Source organism: Vigna angularis, chromosome 5 (genome assembly GCF_016808095.1).
Source record: "Vigna angularis cultivar LongXiaoDou No.4 chromosome 5, ASM1680809v1, whole genome shotgun sequence".
Lineage (NCBI taxonomy): Eukaryota > Viridiplantae > Streptophyta > Magnoliopsida > Fabales > Fabaceae > Vigna > Vigna angularis.
Genome location: NC_068974.1, coordinates 39878054 through 39899992, shown reverse-complemented (window position 1 = coordinate 39899992; position 21939 = coordinate 39878054). Strand labels below are relative to the sequence as shown.

Below are 21939 nucleotides of genomic sequence, written 5' to 3'. Positions count from 1 at the left end.
AATTTGATCTACACAATAACAACTATTTCCAATAAAATCGTGTTGTAGTGACGGAGGCAAAAACACCATTTTAATGCAATTTTTTAGAAAAATAACTAAAACAATTAAATTTTAAAAAAGAAATATATGAAAGTAGATAAATTGTATCAAAGATAACACAACTTTAGTAAAAATATTTTTAAAGTTAAAATCGTGTGACTTTTCATAGTATTTGAATCTGAAGTGACATGTAACATTTGTTGCACAATTGTAACTTGAATTCAGTTTACACTAAAATCACCGTGACATAATTTTTTTGAATAAAATCGTGTCATATTCATAATTTTTTAAAATTTATCCAATAATTTTTCAAAAAAATTACACCAAAAGGGTCCTTTTGTCGCCATTGATCTTATAAAATATTTTTTTTATATGTATCTCAATTTCTTCCAAGGGAATTTTCCTTTATTCTGTTGACTGCAGAACTACAGTCAAAATTATTGTCTGGGAACCACTACCCTATCTCCAACCAATGGACCTTTTTTTGTCAACCAACCAACACAAACCCCACATGATCAACCAGAACTAAAAGAACATACTGATAGGAAAAGTGTCGTTTTGTCATGTATAATGGCAACTGTATATTTTTACTCTAAATATAAAAAACTAGCATATTTATCAATTCATCTTGCCATTTTTAATATGCAGCCCTCTCGTTCATTTATCAGTAGCACACATTGCACAAACTCAGAAATATATTGAGCTAATTACAGAGAAAATAAAGAATGAGGAAGAAGACAGTGAAGATTTGTCAAATGAAAAGAACCAAAGTATTCACAAACTTGACAGAGCTTCTACAAAATATTAGGCAGCTGAGAATCCAATCTATGCTGCAATTCCCTGAGTTTCAGAGCAAGTTCCGTCTTTTGCTCCTTGTAGCTCTGAAGCAAGTATTCTTTTCCTTCTATTACCTCTTTCAACTCTCCTACTTGTCTTTTCAGCAACTCAACTCTCTCTTCATCATCTCTTAGTTTTTCAGGGGACTCAGAATTACTCTCCCCATCAAGATGCCCATTTAAAAGACCATTTCTAGTCTCAATAGAAGTTGTCACTTTGGAAGATTTGTCATGGGGAATATATCCAACACAGTGATCTGCAATTGCTTTTCTTAGCCTTTGGATCTCTCTCTCGGAATCAAATAAGTCCCTGGTTGTAGCATCAAGCTGCATTTGCAAATGTGAAGAAAGCCCCATCTGGGAGTTGAGGGAATTTTGCAATTCAGCCATTTGATCTTGCATTTCTAGAATCATGTCATCTCTTCTCTTCAACTGTTGCCGCAGTTTTTGAATGACTTCTCGCTTACTAAAAATATCAGAACCAGATTCTGATACACATGGAGAATCTGAGCAGTTTGAATGGTGGAACGGCTTTGAAGGCAATTCAAGATGATGCTCAGGGGAGCATGCCCATACAGCACCATTTTCCTTACTAAATTCAGGAGCAACAGCAGCAGCAGGAACAGTCACCAATGGGAGAGCTCCATCAAACTCATTCAGCATCTGTCCATTTGGTGGGCACTTTAGTTCGATGGTACCACCAGTTCCTGTCCAAAACAATATCCATTGATACTTAAAATGTACGTAAGACACAATTGAAACAGAATAAGAAGCTTAAATATTTAAGGCTTGGTAGCATCCCTGAAAAGGATAAACAGTAAAAAGAAAGGAATAAGTTGAATAATATCACACAGAATTTGGAATCAGATTCACAAACTATAATGATCAATTATTTGCAAATTATTCATGTACAATGTTTACACCATCTCTGACAGAGCAGTCAACTTCAAATGCAAGTCCATCAACTTGTTAAATTCGGGTTTACTTTAAATATCTGAACTATTTGTGTTGTTTGCATCTCTTTTTGCTGGTAAAGGAAAAAAAATCTGATGATATCGAATAAAAAGTTTTATATCCATAACTGCAAGCAGACAAAGTCAAGTATAAAGTGTCATAGATCACTGAACTATAACTTGTTTCAGGATGTTTGGACATCTGCCTAATTAGAAAACTAACGTGTTCATTCCCACCTTATCTTATGAGTGCAGATAAATAAGTTCCATCTTCACACCACTTCGTACATCTCCAAATTCAGGTGGAAATGCTGTTTATTATTATCACATATAATGATCACATTCAATAGTAACGCTAATGATATAAAACTGGAAGCAGAGACAACAAATATACAAGATGAGAACAAAACTAAAGGGATACTATTTGGTAAAAAAATTGTTCAATATGGCATCAGGTATAAAGATGAGCGGAAATTGTTCCACTGACTGACACTCTCTTAACACTTGATGCAGAGAAAATAGACCAAGACAAAGAACATAATTAACAAGTCTTAGCAGATTATAATAATAATAACAAGCTCAGCGTCCTAAAAACAAATATCGATAATCATCAACATGATTCCAAATTCAGAAACAAAATCTCGTCAGAAAAAGAAACTTTCTAAATAAGCAAACTACTAGACAGCACAACAACAAATCATCAAAACTCAGCAAATAAGAATAGTATTTGAATGCGAAGCACATAGTAAACAACCTGAAATACAAGTGAAGCATCCGTGATTATCTTGCATTTGGGTATACCCATTAGTCTGCAAAAAATAGTCTGCCGATTTCTTTGTGCTGGAGGATTTTCCATTTCCTGAAGCATACAAAGACATGAAGTTAGAATCCACTCAGACCAAAACACATCCAATTTGACTATTATATACATTTTCACATCTTCATAAAAAGTTAGGAGAAATACAAAAACAAGAAAACTGGTGCCCTCCAACAGTACATAAGGACCTTTCTGAATAGCAGTTGCATTCTGCTTCGGTTTGGAGTCGAGTGCCTGCTTCAACTTGTAACCAAGGCGAATGGATAAGGTACTCAACAATGCACCAGCAGCAAAAATAAGCCAGTTTGGCCCTTCAACTTGAGTACCATTTCCCTTATGACCTCTAGACACCCCGTTCGCATGTGGTTTCATTTTAAAAAGCAGAAACAAAATTGTTCTGGTTTGTCCACGAAGAACCTACACAAACAAATACCAAAATTTCATTACTCCATACAGTATAATTTAAAATTTTCATTACTACATTAATATCACCTTCTGACATTCACCATAAAAAATTAAAATTATCTATTTATATTCATTACTTTTAATATATTAATATTAATATTAATATTTCTTCGTCAGAAATATTTTCCCCTCTCCAAATCCTAACCCCCTTTTCCTTTTTTCCCCTATTTGGGGCTCACTCCACCGCACCGTTTCCCTACTAAACTCCAAAAAACCTGCAGAGACAGATTTTAGTTTTCTGGCATCGATAAAATGTTAGACACATTGGCACTTGTCGGTTCGACACCTTCGAAAAACCCAAAAACAACAGAAATTTCCCACAAAGATCTCAGCCATACCCATTCCTTAAACCCTTGTCATATTTTTATCTCTCCCGCTTTCTACCTCAGATCAAACATCATCGTTACCCAATCACGACACGTCCCACCGAGAGCAGTGCCAGTTTTCCAAAATCCAAAATATAGACAAAAATCCAATGTTAACAACAAAAAGAAGAAGAGACAAAGAGACAAAGAAAAGGAAAAGTAGAAAAAGAAAAGAAGAGATAGAAAAAAAAGAATACCTGAGAGGTCTAAGAAAACATGGTAGCGAAAGATGGATAGAGAGTGAGAGTGGAAGAAGAAGGCAAAGTGAAAGGGTTTTTGTTCATAGCGGCTAACCAACTCAGTCAAGAGACAGTGGCTGAGAAAGAGAGAGAATGGGTTTCCCAAAAGAAATATTTGACTGGTAAAAAGAAAAACAAAAAATATATAAAATTAATAATAATATATAATAAATAATAAATTAATTAATACAATATACTTACACATATGCAAAAAGAAGAATTTGGTTATCCCTTCCACGCCACCATCATCAACCTCAACACACCATACTTTATTCCATCTGTCATGCATACACATGATATCTATAATATTCCTTTTTTTTTTATTGTTTCTAATTTTACAAAATTTTCAAATTTGAACCACTTGATATGTTGTATATATATAAAAAATTAAATATAATTTTTACCCATAACTCATACAGAAAATTGAAATTAGTTTATTTTTTAAATTTTAAGCAATTTAATCTCTTAATTTCAAAAATAAATTATTTTAATCCTCAAAATGTAATTGTTTAAAAATTTTGTTGAATTGTTTATCAACGTCTAAGTGTATAATGTTTGGACACGTGTTAATACACATTTAACCGAATTTATGTATTAAAAAATATAATTTCAACTTCATTATGAAAATAAGTGTTTATTAATCTTTTTTCTTTTGTAACTTGAAAAGCAATTGCTTACAGAATTTAATGAATATTGATTAAAATTTAGGTTGGTCTGTATAAAAAGTATTAGAAGTTAAGTTATACCTATTGTAACAAAATTGGGTTAAATGTATTTTATTTAAATTTGAGAAAAATATTTATGAAACAGACGCGACTTAAGACAAAAATCTGACTGCAAGTGTAAAAAAAACAAAGAAAAGGGTGAATAGTGGTGGAAATGTTTTTTTTTATGTTTTTAAATATATACTAGGATATTTTATTTGAAATATCAAATAATTTTCATTTGTAAACTTATGATGATTTATTGATTATTAATATAAACTATTATACCACTCTAATAAAAATACATACATACTTTTAAGAAAAATAGACTTTTGGTGTTAAAATGTTGGAACAATCCAATGTTGCACAAATTTAAATCATTACATAAATATATCATATTACTAAATATCTGTCTTCCTGTGATATTTTGAAAATATAATTGAAATAAAGTTAATAATATTCATTTTGTTGTTAACTATTGTATCTTCTTAAACATTTTATTCGCCCTCTTTCTTCTCAACTACCATTATGAGTCATCTAGACGGTCCACACACTCCCCAACTATACACTTGGTCAATATTCAAGATTTATAATTAGTATACAAATTATTTATCAAAAAAATATCTTTGTAATATTATCTGTTATTAACAAGGTGTTAATTGAGGTTATTTAATAAAAAATTTAAGAAAAGAAACAAAATATAAGAAAGTTATTTATATACTTCATGTGAAACAATAATAGTTTTATTAAATAATCATAAATTAAGATTATTTTAGGTCGCAGTAATATAATTTACAGGACATAAAACATTAACTATATTGTTGCATCAAATAATTTCAAGAAATGTTAAAAGAAATTCAGCTTGAAACAACAATTTTGTTTGAATAACATTTTTTTGACAACATTTTAACCTCGTATACGTGTCATTCTGTGATTGGTCTATGTTGATGTTTATGAATATTATTATTGATTGTGAAGTAATTTTGGATCGATCACAGAATCACACGTGGATGATGTTAAAATGTTGTCAAAGTATCATTATCCATTTTGTTTACATGTTTAAATTCACCCTCAAAATTTAAATAGAGAAAAGTGAAAATCATTATTATTTTCAACCAACTAAACATAATTATGTAAGATTAAGTCCCGAAAAGAAAGAAATAAAAAACACAAAGGTCATAACATCTCCCTTCATTCAATTGAAACACCCCAAATATTTGTGAAAACTTCGTCCAAAAAATAAAATTAAAAAAAAAACTGAGTCCTTAGCAATGAGGCACAAAACAAATATAAGTAATAATATATTAATACACTTTTTTAATAATATTTTGAGAAAACACATATTTTATATTTTTATTAAATTTATAATACATCAGGTTATGAACTAGTAAGAAATAACAAATATATACTGTGTCAAAAAATCTATATTAAAATATTTTTTTCTAATATAATATAGTCATTTTTTACTCTATGTAACCTAACAAATTATGGATAAGGTAAAAGATCAATATTAATTTTTGGGCTACAGAAGCATAAGTTTGAAACAAAATATTATTTATCTTTAATAATTATATGTAGAGGAGGTTAATTTGATTGTTATGTTGAAAACAATGTGATATATCTTTTATATGTTATTATTTGCTTTCAATTGATCATTTACAGGTGAATCAAAGTAAAAATAATAAAAACTTAAAAGATCATTTTATCATATCAATTTCACGATATTATTTTTGAAAAATGTTGGTTGCATGTATAAGGGTTATAGATAATTAAGAGAGCACTATCTCACCAGTTTATTTTATTGTAGATACTTGTATTGTTTTAATCTCATGTGACTTATTGAAAAATTATGCTTTAAATTTATTGTAGATACTTGTATTGTTTTAATCCCATTAAAATGGAGTACGATATTATATATAAAAAAATTAAACATAGTTTATATTGACAAAAATACTAACTTTAATGCTTGTTCTAATTATAATAGTATAGATAGTATAGATGTATCTTATATCTAATCAATAAAAAAGATCTCTAACAGTTTAAAAATATAATTAATAAAAAAAGACATGATATAGACAGATAATAACGATCTATTTTTACAATATATTATCCTGAACGCTAACCGTTTGTTTTATTTGTATATATGATTAGTTTTATTGTTAAAGTTACTTGTTTTGGATGTACACAGAAAGCTAATAAGTTTCAAATTACATTAAAAAAGCACACATTAATATATAATATTGGTTATGATCTTTCTAGTTCTAGTCATAAAAATAATAATAAATGTATTGGTGCTATGACAGTTGTCTTAACTTAATTTTATTATAAAAAATCATCATTAGCAATCTTAACGAGAGTGATAGGTGAATGTCTTAAATATTTATTTCTTTATAAACATTTCAAAATCTTCACTAAAATTTGTATGTATTTTAACTATTAATTATTAGTCATCATTTATCTATTTATCAATATATATATATATATATATATATATATATATATTATTTCTAAAAATTACTATTAAAATAGTATACTATACCGTTGTTTTTTTTGGATCAAATACCATTCAGGTTGTTCACTTAGATTATCTATCTCGGTCGATCACTCAAGCATAGGATGAGCTGCTTTAGACCAAGTTCTTCTAAGTCATGCCTAATGTAATCTAACAATGATCAAATTATTAGTGGTAATGACTTATTAAGTCTCTAATCCATTAGGTCAGCGAAAAATAAAGGTTCATCAAAACTATTATAAATAAAAGTCTTGACTTATAAAGAGAAATAATATGCATTACTAATAACTTGAGCGTCACAGGTAACTCACATGGCTTGAACAAAAAGAATAGAAATGAAACAACTTAACTTGAATGATATAATCATTAAATAGTTCATCCGATCTTTAAGACAACTTTAAAAATTTGAAGTAAAGAACCTCAAACCTGTACCTTAACAACTAGTATTATAAAAGTAGATTATCGATTCTTAAGTTTCCAAAACTACTTCCAAAACTACTTGTGAACAATAAGAAGTTTGACACAACTTTGAAAAATATGGTATATAAACTAAATAAAATCAAATCGAGATAAAGCAAAATATGAAGTACTATTGGTGTTTTTTTTTATTTGGACCATTATTGGTACCTTAGTGGAAGCTGAATGCGAATTTTCATATATCTTCCCTTTGATGTCATTTCACCCCTTTCACTCTCAATAGGTTTCTCTTATTTTTTTTTTCAACTATTAAAATAAATTATGTCAAAACAATAAATATAATATTTAACTTATTTATTCAGGCTTTCTACATGTAATGATCACAAACTTAATCAAACCCTTCTTGTATCCTTTTATCATCAATGGCATAGCCAAAGCTCCTTTAATGGTTTTCACTCCTGCAAAAAAAAATATATAATAATCACTTCAACAAGAACAGGTAGATGTGGAAGTTGGTGGAATAAGTAATCTTTCCTTTTCCTGCATAATTGTATTTAAAAATTAATTAATTATTGTTTCTCTAATTTCAACTGTAAAATAACTTCTTCTGATTGCATCCTTTCCTTTTTCATGCGGATATATATCTTTCAAAATACATGCATGCTCTCTATGTTTTCATGTAAAATCAAAAGCCTTTTAATCGTACTCATACATTCACACTAAATTTGTATGCTTTATTTTTTCAAAATATGTTCTAATTTCTTTGATTGGCATAAACACAACTATAACTTGAGAAAATAAAAGATTAGCAATAAAATAATCTTTTATACGTTAAATTAACTATTATAAAATTAAACTTTTATGTTTTTATTTTTTCTGAAAATAAATAATTTCAACCGATAAAACAATTTCTATAAATATATATTATATGTATAATGCATATCCAAACACTAACCAACTAATTCATTACTGACAATCTCCTTTCACAATTAATTTTCTTCGAATAATTTAGTCTTCGTTATTCTAAAATAACATAATTTTCTGGTAAACCTCACGCAGCCAGTGGCATATATTTTGATCTATCAACAAGCAAACTAAATCATTAAATATTCAACTTTTGAAAATCGTATGCACAAATATTCATTAAGAATCATAAATAAATAACAAACATTTATATAAACTGAAATTTATCAACCCATAATTTACTTTATACAAGCTTTATTATATAAACTTCTTGAAGAATTATTTTGTCATAACTATTTAACTTATAAAGAGCTTTTTGTTCATACTTTTTTACAGAAAATTTAGGAAAACCATTAACTATATTGAAAATGATCCATAAATTAATGTTGAGCTTACCACTGCGCAAAAGTGAAGTGAGGCCATTCCATGTTAACGCAGAACGTATCACTGCTGGCCAAAATGGAGCAACAAAGGGAGACCAATCTGCTGACTTGATATCCTACATACATATATATATATATACCAACCATGCATCTTATACATTAGTAGCAACACAATTTCTCTATCAATATATTCAGAATAATAATATTTTGATACATACAATTTTTTTCCATTCATTTGTCACTATTTTTCATTACTTTTTTATTTCTTTTACAAATATAGATTTTTTTTTATAATTGTTTTACTTGTTTAATATATATCAAATGAATGAGAATATGTTTCACCGTATACCATATGTATATACAATTAATCATATGTATATATCTCCTATAACTTGGAATGAATAGAGAACAGGCATTCAAAATATTGAAAACCTCAAGAACAGTAAAACACTTAATTAGATGTTATTGAGTACCTGAAGTGACAGTGATTTAAGCAATTTGATGTAATCAGCAGCTGAGCACCAGGCTGGAAGATAAAATGCATCACAAATCTTCTTCAACAGATCTTGCTCCCATGGTTTTAGGGATTGTTCGTCAGGGCCAAGATCCCTGTGGCACCATGTTACTATTATTATGGTGCCACCTGGTGCTGCTACCCGAGCCAACTCTCCAACAAACTGTCATGGCATGTGTAGCATGTGAAGCAGAAAACTTATATATATTTGATAAACAGCGTACAGAACAAATCAAACATTAATTCAATCATGGTTAAGGTTTAATCTATCGTTGGAAGTAAGCTTAGTCACAAGAAAAAGCATATAGTGGAAGAGAAATTAAATTGAAACCTTAGTTTTGTCAGGCATATGCTCTCCACTCTCCATGGACCACACCAGATCAAACTGTCCATCAGGGAATGGTTGCTGCAGAGCGTCTGCAACCTGGAAAGAAACCTGCAATCACAGAAACATGAAACAAATATTTTATTTTTATACTATATATATATTATAATAGCTACACATGTGCGTAGATTCCATAGAAGTTATCAAGAACTTTGAAAAATGCGTAAAGTAGATCCAGAAGAAACCAATGTTGAGAAATTAAGACCTTGTGAGCCAATCCTTGAGCTGCAGCAAGAGCATTAGCTCTTTGAGCTTGAACAGGACTGAGAGTGATGCCAATGCTGGTTGCCCCAAATTTCTCGGCCAAGTATCTGGAACTGCCCCCTATGCCACATCCAACATCAACTATTCTCTTCGGCCATTTGGTAGCCTCCTCTAACCAAACCCAGAAAAACAGTCAGTAACATACAAAATGTTCATGTCTTAAAATCAAGATCCAAATTACCACAATTATTATTAGTTAACATATTATCAACGTATTACGAAAAAAATAAAATGGATTTGTTTATAAACTAAAACTAACTTTTACCAAACTAAACATATAATTCTTGAAAAAGATATATATATATATATATATATATATATATATATATATATATACACAACAAACAAATCGTACATATCAATTCATACACAAGTTTATTTTGGTTTAGTTTTCTTTTTTATTTTCGTCTCCACAACAGTTGGAAATTTCATTTAATCACACCAAAAAGGATCATTTTGGTGGATATTCAGAAACTCTAGGACCATTTAACCACACCGTCATTGTGGCTCTCATTTTGTTTTATAAAATAAATGAAATGAAAAAAACGAGATTAAAATGATAGATAGACAGTGAGATTTTTTTATCAACTATAGTTAAATAATTTATAGAATGATGTAAAGAAAGAACTAATGATCTAACGAATATAATTAAAATAAAGGTTTAATAGGTTCGGAGGTCCCTATATATGCGGGTTCGTTTCAATTGGATCCTCTAATTTTGGAAGTGATCAATTGAGTCCCTAATTTGGTCAATTTGATTCAATAATAGCATTTTCGTTAAATATAGATCGCATCCAGGTGGCACCATTTGAACTGTATAGATGAATTTTTAACATTTTTAATTGTTAAATATATTAATAAATGAAAATATAATTAGAAATTATTAAAAATATTAAATTAGGCCGATGGTGAGACCCAATTGATCACTTTCAAGGACCCAATTGAAACGAACCTGCAAATATAGGGACTTCCGAAGCTATTAAACCTAAAATAAATAAATAAAAGGTTAAAAAGTAAATTGTAAGTATGATTCAATTTTGAAGCGAGGTTTCAACCAGGGATAAAAATGACATTTTCTTATATAGATGTAAAATAAAATATACAAATACACTATAAAAAAAAGTACCCCGTGAAACATGTGGAAGGGAGACACAATGAAAAAGACCATGACAAACAGCAAAGTAGACGACATCATCTTTTAAAAAAGGACTAAAAGACTTGGAAGGCATCATCGAGCAAATTTCATGAAGAAAATTTGTTTTCGAATCAAAGCAGATCAAAGAATGTGATGTACGCAACTAATCTCACCTATCTGCATAAAATTTTGTTGTGAATTTGGAATCTAACAGTGTTTGAATGAACAGACTGAAGTTGAAACTAGAACTGTTACGAAAAACGAAGAATACCAGAAAGCGAGGCGAAACGAAGCGACTCTTCGATCATTCGGATCTGAGCAGCACGATGATCCGAAACCGAAACGGTAGAATCCGGGTCGTAGAAGCCATGGTGCATGTGGTCGCCCCAAATGTTCTCCCATATGGTGGAGGACTCGTCGTAGAACTCAGCGATTCCCTTCTGCAGTTTCTCCTTCTCCTTCTCATGCTGTTCCACTGCCGCCATCTCCTTCGTTGAAGAAAATTGAGTGAGAAACTGATACGACGCCATCTTTTATACGCAGATCTTGTCTAGTCACTCTGCGTAATAATGCATATCCAAACACTCACCAATTGGATGCATGTCTCATCACAAGTTGCCAAAAAAAATTACTCTTTCCAGTAATAAAATAATCTTAGGTTATATTTAATATAATATTAAAAAGGTAAATTTTAACTCTAATTCAATTCTATAAAATTTTAAATAAATAATAAACATCCCATATATATAATAAAAAGATATCACTGAATAAATATTAGGATTGATAGGCTTGGTGATAAGACAATTGTCAGATCACAGTTTTTATTGGTGCATTTTGAAATAAATTTTAAAAATATTTAAAATGGATCAATATATTTTTGACACGTAATCATTGTAAAAAGAATGGTTAACTTTTAATTATTAACATATCATAATCTTTTTTAACACTGGTTGTGGTAGATTTAGATGTACCAAATTTCTGTGCTTGAGAAAATACTGAATTTCGAGTTTGGGCTTGGTTGAGACATGCATAAATTAATATTAACATTTCAATAAATTAATATTAACATTTCAATAAATTACTTATTTTTCAAATTTTTATAAAAATCATTTTAAGTGTGATAGTAACAAACTAAGAATTTTTAATTCTGTTTGATAATATTAAATTTAATAATCATAAAAAAATATGGACACCAAATCAAATTTATAGAAATAAATGATTGTGCTCAGGTTTGATTTGTAGTTGTGTTTGTAATATTGTGTGATTTATTAAGCACAAAAAAATAAGAATATTTTGAAAATCATATCATAAGTTTCCATATAAATGTCTTATGAAAAAAAAAATGCATATTTTACAAAATCAAATGTTAGCTAATTTGTTTGTCTATTTATGTAATCGAGTGTGTTTAGACGTTTTTTTTTAATTATAATTTCTACTATCAAGATTCTTTTGTTGACGCTTGTTGGTAACAGAGAATCAATATATGCTTTTTTTAATTATTTTATCATCATTCTTACACAGTTGCTTCCTCTAACACTGTTAAACGTTTCCTGCACCATCTCATACCTATTTTATTCTTGTTCTAAAACGGATGTCAACATCCGTTTCACTTTCAATGAATGTTGACATTCATGAACAGATGTTAACATCTGTTTACATATTTTATATTTTGGTTTATTATTTTTATTTTAAAAGAAAAAATCTTCAACAGATATGACACATTCGTTTTAATAATTTTTTTTTAAATATTTTGATTATTATTTAAATAATAATATATAAATTAAATTAATAATTATTATTTTATTAAATAAAATAAAATTAATTTATAAATAATTAAATAATAATTTTAAAAAAATTAAATAATATTTATATATTAATTTAAAATATAACAAATTAAAAAACAAAAAACAAAAAAAAAACTATAACGAATGTCGCCACATTCGCGGATGTGGCACATCCGTTTTATTAATTTTTAAAAAATATTTTAATTATTATTTAAATAATAATACATAAATTAAATTAATAATAATTATTTTATTAAATAAAATAAAATTAATTTATAAATAATTTTTTAAAAAAATTAAATAATATTTATATATTAATTTAAAATATAATAAATTAAAAAACTAAAAACTAAAAAAATAAAAATTATAACGGATGTCGCCACACATTCGTTTTAATAAATGTTTTAAAAATATTTTGATTGTTATTTAAATAATAATACATAAATTAAATTAATAATAATTTTTTATTAAATAAAATAAAATAAAATAAATTTATAAATAATTAAATAATAATTAAAAAAAATTAAATAATATTTATATATTAATTTAAAATATAATAAATTAGGAAACAAAAAATTAAAAAGAAAATTGCAACAAATGTCACCATATCCGTTTAATAGACGTGGCACATTCGTTTTAATAAAAATTTTAAAAATATTTTAATTATTATTTAAATAATAATACATAAATTAAATTAATAATTATTATTTTATTAAATTAAATTAATTTATAAATAATTATTTAATAATTTTAAAAAAATTAAATAATATTTATATATTAATTTAAAATACAATAAATTAAAATACTAAAAACTAAAAAGAAAAAGAAAAAACTCAACGGAGACACATTCGTTAATGGATGTCGACATTCGTTTAACAAAAGTGATAGAGTGTAGAATATTTTAAAATATAAAAAATACTTTTAGAATTTAAAAAAAATGTGATGGTGCATAAAACAATGTGGGATGGTGTAGGAAGTAACCCTCTCATTCTTATCATATTGTTTTTGGTAAACGTTTCCAGTTTATTCACTCCATTCAATGTTTTCTGTGAACGTTTTCAGATTCGAATTTATTGTATTTTAATTAAATTTGTTAGGAGACAACTTTTAATTAATTAACCATGTTTATAGTTATATTTTATAAACTTTTTAGGCAGTGAACGATCTAGATTATTTGATTAAATAATTTACTATTTTGATTTGATTTGAAACGTAACTGATCAATACTCGTTTAGCAAACTTTTATAATAATGTTAACTATTACTTCCTTCTTTTATGATGTCAATGTCAAGTCATTGGTCAAGGTCAACATTTTTAATTAATTGCTAGTAAAATAAAATGGTTACAAAGAACAACTTCAATTTTTTTTTACAAAATAAAATGCTGATGACAAAGACATAATTCGAGAAAAAAAAAAATACTAAGAAGGTTGTATGTTATATATTAATTAAATACATTTCATGATACTATTGCTACATGAATGCATACACTGAGGTTATTGTAACAAAGAATTTTGAGTAAAGATTATTTGAGACACTTAAATATTTTACATTCATTTGACACTATTTTTATTTATTTATTTATTTATTTTTAAACAATACAAAAGTTTGTACTTTTTTTACCATTTTACCTTTGTAATCTGTGTCAAATGAATGTAAAAATGTGTCATAGTATCATTACTCAAGAATTTTCCTCAGTCATCACAAAATCAACCTGTCGCAACCGAAAAATCGCGACGGGACGACGATCCATGAAAAAAGAAACGTTTTTTGAAAAAAAGGAGATTTGGAGTCGCCACCATAGTTTATTCTGGAAAACTACGGAAAAACCATAAAATGATAAGGCATGGTCTATTAGAACCAGATTCTTGGTTCGGGAGTCGGTTACGTGTAGGGAAGGTATTAGCACCCTACAACGCCTGCCTTTGCCTTAAGGCAGTACCTTTAATTAAATATGCGAATATGGATGTGGTTTTCAAAATGTTTAACTTTCCCTTGAAATAAAACTCGAAAGAAACAAACAATATTTTTTAGGTTTTTGGGCCCGACAAGGATTGACCTTGCTCCTACGTATTCTCATTCAGAATGAGAAATCAGGGTTCCGTAGTTCGTTTAGAAAACTGCTTGAAATTTTGTTTAGGAAATTGTTTGAGAATTTGTTATGGATAAATTTGGATTTTTGGGAGAGTGAACCTGACAAGGATTGGCCTTGCTCCTACGTATCTCCACTTTTGATGGAGAATCAAGGATCACGTAGTTCTGGCAAGGCGATATTGTTTGTAGTTTTGAAAAAGGCATGTTTTTTAGTTTTTGATGATTTTATATGTTTTTGGTATTTTTTGATGTAATATTTAGATTTTTTTTGCGTAATGAGCACTAGGCTGATGCGTACGATCGCACGAGCACTCACACGGCTTTTTCCTTATTTTTTACTGTTTTGCGTAATGAGCACTAGGCTGATGCGTACGATCGCACGAGTACTCACACGACTTTTTTTTATTTATTTTATATTTGGGCAATAAGTACTAGGCTGATGCGTACGATCGCACGAATACTCATACCGATATTTATTACATTAAATGTTTTTTTTGAAGTTTTATATATTTTTATTTTTTTACAATTTTTATAATTTTTATACAAAACAACACAAACAAGTTTACTATATATAAATAAAACAAAGGGGTGAGGGTTACTGTACAAGGGGTTACATTCAATAAAAAAACAATAAAAGAAAAGAAGAAAGCGTAAAAAATAAAACAAGAAAAAAACTTAACAAAATTAAGGGTACAGAGATAAAACCAGGAGTGACGAGTGAAATTGAAGTTCCTTGGTTTGGGCCTAAAACCTCTCTTTTTGTCTTTGTACCTGTCAGGAGTGTAATGATGAAATTTGGAGGTGCATCCCGTGTATTAGGTCCAATTTTTCTTTTTTATCTTTATTTGCAAAGTGGGCTTAACCCCAACTGAAAGGGGGTGTAGATGGGAAATGCGTCGCAACATGAAGAAAGAAAAAAAAAGGAACCAAACCACATCAGGCCCTAGGCGATTCAAACCCAATTGGAACATTTAGGGGTTTCCCTAACTTCATTTCATTTTTCAGAAACCTCTTCTTCTTTCGCACAGGACCAACGGAGGTGGGGGTTTCTTCATCGTCTACGGCAGCTTTATAGCCAGCGACGCCGCACATCTCTTTGGCCGGTCAGGAAAGTTGTCGGCGACGTCGCTTGTGCTGAAAGCATCACCACCCATTGCGGCGTTCTCGCTACTGGACCTCCTTGCACAATCCGAGGCACTGCCGGCGATGCGGGTCGCCACCGGGGTCTTAGCCAGCCACCGTCCCCCATGGCGCCAGGTTCTCTCCAATGCTTTTTCTGTTCGAGAGAGAGAAAACTGCTCATCCGTGAAGACGCCGGCCATTCATCGCGCCAGCTCCTTCTTCTCTCCGCTTCTTTGCGTGCGAGAGAGAGACCCTCGCTCCTCCGCGCCATGCCGACGCCACCCCCAGTGAGGCCAACCACCGCAAGCCGCCGCGGCATCACTCTCCTCCTTCCCATCCTTTTCTATCAATCATCAATTGGTTCAGTATTGTCTGATATTTTGTCTATTGGATTGGAAACGATTATGAGTGAGTCTTGGTGCTTTTTGACAGTTGAAAGATGAAGTTAAAGTTGGGTGGGAGTATGAGGTTCTGTTGAAAGGATGGAGAAATAGAAAGTTTGTGTGTGCCCGTGATGGCGAGTGGGAGTTGCAGCAGAGGATGGATGATGATGGGTGTTTAGAGGTGATGAAAATGGAGGAAGAAAGGTGTTGGCCGTGGGGGTAAGGTGAAGATAATGATATGGGAAACAACATGTGTGATGACAAACTCCTAGCTAAGGGTCCAATCACAAGAAGCATGGTCAAACAAATTCAAGAAGGATTAAAATCATTTCCAAAAGAAGGAGCTAAACTCTTATTTACTTGGGCTATCATGAAGTATTTCTAGACCTTGTATTAAGGGTCAAGTAGTATAGGGTATATTTTTAGGCCTTGTATAATGGGCCAAGTATTGTATGGTTTGTAATATTAGCTTAAAAGAGTGTGTCCTAGCTCGAGGAGGACGCTATCAATGTGGATGAAGATGGGAGTGAGTTCACGGGTGTTGGAGCTGAAAGTAATGGATGAAAGGTTGAAGGCAATGTAGTTGGGGTGAAAAGGAAGTGGTTTGTTGAGGTTGCGGGTGTTGGCCGTGAGGTATTGGAGGGTGAGGATAGATGTTGGCCGTTCAGTCCTCTTAAAGCTCGGTTCCCCTTTTGTTAAATCGTGTGTCCTTCTTCTCAGAAAATTCCTCCTTCTCAGAAAATGGGTGATACTCCTCCCGATGATGGTAAGTGTTGGTGATCTGGCATAAGGTGTTAGGATGAAGGGTGCAGTGGGTGAATATGGATGATGGCTGTAATTGATGGGTGGAAGATGGTAATCTGTCCAGAGTTTTTTAGTTCGGCCTCCCCCTGGTGAAGATGAAGAAGAAAGGTTTTAAGATGGTGGGCTGGGGTTAGTGTCGGCAGCTTTGATTGGAGGATGAGGAGCGTCGACAGCTTTGATTGGAGGATGCTTGAAAGTGGAGATGTTTGGTAGCTGTGGTTGGAGGGTTGCAGAAATTATTGGGTTAGTGGAAGATTGTAGGCAGACATAAGTGGAGGGTTAGTGAAGTGGGGGAAGGTAGATGGTGAGTGGAGCACTCATTGTGGGAGGTTGATGATGGTGAGAATCATTACTGGGACTTGGAGCGACGGGTGGGGACGAGCGGTAGGGGGAAATTATGGACGAGCGGTAGAAGACAGGAGTGACTTGGGACGAGCGGTAGACAGAGGAAGTGAGTTCGACGAGCGGCAGAAGGATGGAAGTGAGGGTCAGGACGAGCGGTAGAAAAGCCAGGACGAACGCCTCACCACTATCTTTGCCGAACGCTATTTGCTTCCGGACCGAACGTTTAAAACCGAGCGCTGGACGAAAATAAACACCAAAAGTACGAACGCTGAAAACAAACGTCATTGAGACCGAGTTCAAATGAAGGACCAAGCGTTCAAGTGAAGACCGAACACTCATTAAGCAATAAAAACCGAACGCTCACTAACACGACCGAACGTTGACTAACATAAAACATGACCGAACGTTCACATAACACATAACATGACCGAAACTTCACTCACATATTACATGACCGAACGTTCAATATGAAGTACGAACGTTCAATATCAAGGCCGAACGTTCAACACCAAGGACGAACCTTCAACACAAAGGACGAACGCCAACATCAAGGTTCAATACCAAGGACGAACGCTAACATCAAGACCGAACGTTCAATACCAAGGTTCATCACCAAGGACGAGCGCTCTGTTTTATTTTTTTTTTATTTTTATTTTTATATTTGTTTTTTTTTCTTTTTACATATATATTATTTTATTTTTATTTTTGTCTTTTTATGGGAAAATGCAACAAAATAAATTTATTTGTCAATCCGGACGAAATTGGATGTTGACACAACCAAAAACAATCAAGCATGAAACAATCATTCAATTTGAATCAATCATCCACACCAATCAGATTCATCACAACAACCAATTCCATTATCAAAATAAAATCGATTATCGGCATGTTAAACATCAAATTTATCAAATTCACACACCAAAACAATTAATTTTCTTTACTTGACTCATTAGATCTTTAACCAGCCAAACTCCTCTTAACTTGTAAGATGTTTTATTTACATATAAAAAACATCACAAGACACGTGTAGAGACTTATATATATGATTAAAAATATATAAAAGTAAAAAAAGATTCACATGCAACATAAAAAAATTACCAAAATCAAAATTGAAACTCAAATGGGGAATTGATCCATCTAAATTAAATAACTTGTTGCAAAAATTAATTTTATAGTCTTAGTTCTTAAATTAGAAAAACAAAAGAAAAAAAACTTAAAAATAAAATAAAAAACTCTAGTGATTTCTAAAAGAATAATGTATTTTAAATAATTAACTTCTATTATTTTTAAATAACGACCCCTACCAAGATTATTTTTTTAATATTTTATAGTTCGTGTTGTTTTTATTTCATTTAATAATAATATATTTTTAATATTGCCTTTTGTTTAAATAATTATTTTACTTAAATTTAAGAGAATATTTTTTACATATTACTTTTTACATTATAATATTTAGTCATAATATATGTGATTAAAATACGATATGTAGATAATAAATGTATGGATATATGGTTTGAAAACCTAAAAGAAGTTGATAATAAATGTGTGGATACCTTTGTATCAAAGGTGTGTAATGATGCGAAGGCCAAACCACATGTTATACAGATAAAATTTAACCTAGGTACAGGTATAAATAATGGTATTATCAGAAATAACATAATTTCAGTTTCAAAGAATCACCAAAGTCTGTAAAATTAAAAAAATAAAAATAAATTGATGATAGTGTTAGAATATTTTATTTAAGTTGTAGTATTCACATCATAAATTGGATTTAGATTATATAAGATATTTTTTTTATAATATGATAACATAACATTTCAAATTTCAAATATGAAATATCAAATTAAATTTTGTGTTATAAAAGTAATATATATATATATATATATATATATATATATATATATATATATATATATATTCTAAATACATATATTTTTATCAAAAACTAAATAAAAAATTAATAAAAACATCAATAACATAAATTTATAAAATTAATATATTAAAATAAATTATTGAAAAATAATACAACAAAATATGATATTGGAAAATTACGTCACTCAATGAATGTTTATTTCAACTGCAGTTCACTGGATGTCAACGTGACATTCTTTATACATTTAAGGCATTTGCAATAATTGACGTAAATCAGGTGCGAGGTGTTATTTTTTAAATATTTATACTGTAGTATAAATTAATAGTATACTCTATTAAGTTAATATATATATATATATATATATATATATATATATATATATATATATATATATATATATATAAATAAGAATAATAAAAGTTAAATGAATTTTAATGGTAAAAATTATAAATATGAAAAAAAATTGTGAAAGTTTTATATAATTTTTTTAAAATAAGTTATTTTAAAAAAATCAGTTAATAATTATATATTTAAAAATCAATTAATAATTATATTATAAAAATAAAAATAAAAATTGTGTATATAAAAATTATATATATATATATATATATATATATATATATATATATATTAAAAAATTTATACCACGACATATAAAATAAAATACTTTGCCTTTTACACCTATTTTAATAATATATAACAATAGATATTTATGATTTATAATAAAATATAACATAAATATATGGAATGATTGATTGTATTTTTTACATGGGTGGCAATCTATAAATAATTGTTATAAGTGCCATCATAAGTTGTTATATGTCTTCGTTAACAAGTTTAATTTTTGTTTATTTTAATAATATATGTGTTTCGGTGGAAAGTTTTGGGACCGAGAGACTAACCTGTTGATGTGTTGGGGCTGCTCGCTCGCCTCCAAACTCCAGCTACTGGCCGATCGGTGTTGGCGCAAGCCGATCGGTCTCCTTTTGGACGGGGGTGGATGTACCTGCAAAAGGTACTCCGACGCTCAAGTTAGGCGTGTGATTTGAAGAGCCTCGGCTCTTGGTTGAATATTTAGTGAATGGTTCTCACTATTGAGTATTTGAGAGTCATGTAGAGTAAGTGGAACGTAAGTGAAACGTACCTGGCCTTTGGCCCTGGCTTCGTATTTATAATTTACCTCATGGATCCTAAGCTGATATAAGCCCAATAAAATATAAACAGAATAAGATATAAACAGATTACCTGAATATCTGGTTGGTTGTTTGTAACCACTCGGTTAATATTTTATACTATACATGCCCCCCAAGTCCGAGTTAAGCGGTCGGCTTTAGCCGTGGTTAACTATAGGACTGATGAGTTTGAGGGAGGCTGCGTTGGCGGAACTGAAAGCGTTTTACCGCTCGACCTTCAACATTAACCGAGCGGGATTTACCGCTCGTCCTTCAATAGGAACCGAGAGGAATTTACCTCTCGGTCTTCGACATTAACCGAGAGGGCTTTACCTCTCGACCTTCTACATTAACCCAGCGGGATTTACCGCTCGACCCTCGACATTAACCGAGAGGGATTTACCTCTCGACCTTCAACTTTAACCGAGAGGGATTTACCTCTCGACCTTCGACTTTAACCGAGAGGGATTTACCTCTCGACCTTCAACTTTAACCGAGAGGGGTTTACCTCTCGACCTTCGACATTAATCGAGAGGGATTTACCTCTCGACCCTCGACATTAACCGAGAGGGATTTACCTCTCGACCTTCAACTTTAACCGAGAGGGATTTACCTCTCGACCTTCGACTTTAACCGAGAGGGGTTTACCTCTCAACCTTCAACTTTAACCGAGAGGGGTTTACCTCTCGACCTTCGACTTTAACCGAGAGGGGTTTACCTCTCGACCTTCGACTGTAACCGAGAGGGGTTTACCTCTCGACCTTCGACATTAACCGAGAGGGCTTTACCTCTCGACCTTCTACTTGAACCGAGAGGAGTTTACCTCTCGACCTTCGACTTTAACCGAGAGGGGTTTACCTCTCGACCTTCAACTTTAACCGAGAGGGGTTTACCTCTCGACCTTCGACATTAACCGAGAGGGCTTTACCTCTCGACCTTCTACTTGAACCGAGAGGAGTTTACCTCTCGACCTTCGACTTTAACCGAGAGGGGTTTACCTCTCGACCTTCAACTTTAACCGAGAGGGATTTACCTCTCGACCTTCGACTTTAACCGAGAGGGGTTTACCTCTCGACCTTCAACTTTAACCGAGAGGGGTTTACCTCTCGACCTTCGACATTAACCGAGAGGGCTTTACCTCTCGACCTTCAACTTTAACCGAGAGGGATTTACCTCTCGACCTTCGACTTTAACCGAGAGGGGTTTACCTCTCGACCTTCGACTTAAACCGAGCGGGATTTACCGCTCGTCCTTCAATAGGAACCGAGAGGAATTTACCTCTGCTTTGAGCTAGGAGTGTTGCCTAGTGATTGGGATTTACCGTTCGTCGTTGAGAGGGCTTTACCTCTCTCCCGAGGGGGATTTACCGCTC

At 31.0% G+C, this 21939-nt stretch overlaps 2 protein-coding genes across 3 annotated transcripts; both read right to left on the bottom strand.

Moving 5' to 3' along the window:
- Positions 1–667: 667 nt before the first annotated feature.
- Positions 668–3831, bottom strand: LOC108338875 (uncharacterized). Of its 2 annotated transcripts, XM_052877690.1 has the most exons (5): positions 3673–3823; positions 3449–3490; positions 2834–3062; positions 2583–2687; positions 668–1582 (listed from the first exon to the last, which is right to left on the bottom strand). In XM_052877690.1, exons 3-5 carry the CDS (start codon positions 3015–3017, stop codon positions 834–836), a joined length of 1038 nt encoding a protein of 345 aa, XP_052733650.1. In that variant the 5' UTR covers positions 3018–3062; positions 3449–3490; positions 3673–3823; the 3' UTR covers positions 668–833. The 2 variants fall into 2 exon arrangements, with proteins under 2 accessions (XP_052733650.1, XP_017431416.1); XM_017575927.2 differs by lacking the exon at positions 3449–3490 and having other exon boundaries at positions 3673–3831.
- A 3652-nt stretch (positions 3832–7483) lies between these two features.
- On the bottom strand, positions 7484–20891 carry LOC108339045 (tocopherol O-methyltransferase, chloroplastic). The gene is made up of 7 exons (XM_017576196.2): positions 20298–20891; positions 11263–11550; positions 9798–9967; positions 9539–9643; positions 9167–9370; positions 8707–8809; positions 7484–7805 (listed from the first exon to the last, which is right to left on the bottom strand). The coding sequence occupies exons 2-7, from the start codon at positions 11519–11521 to the stop codon at positions 7702–7704; spliced, it is 945 nt and encodes a 314-aa protein (XP_017431685.1). The 5' UTR covers positions 11522–11550; positions 20298–20891; the 3' UTR covers positions 7484–7701.
- Positions 20892–21939: the final 1048 nt, after the last annotated feature.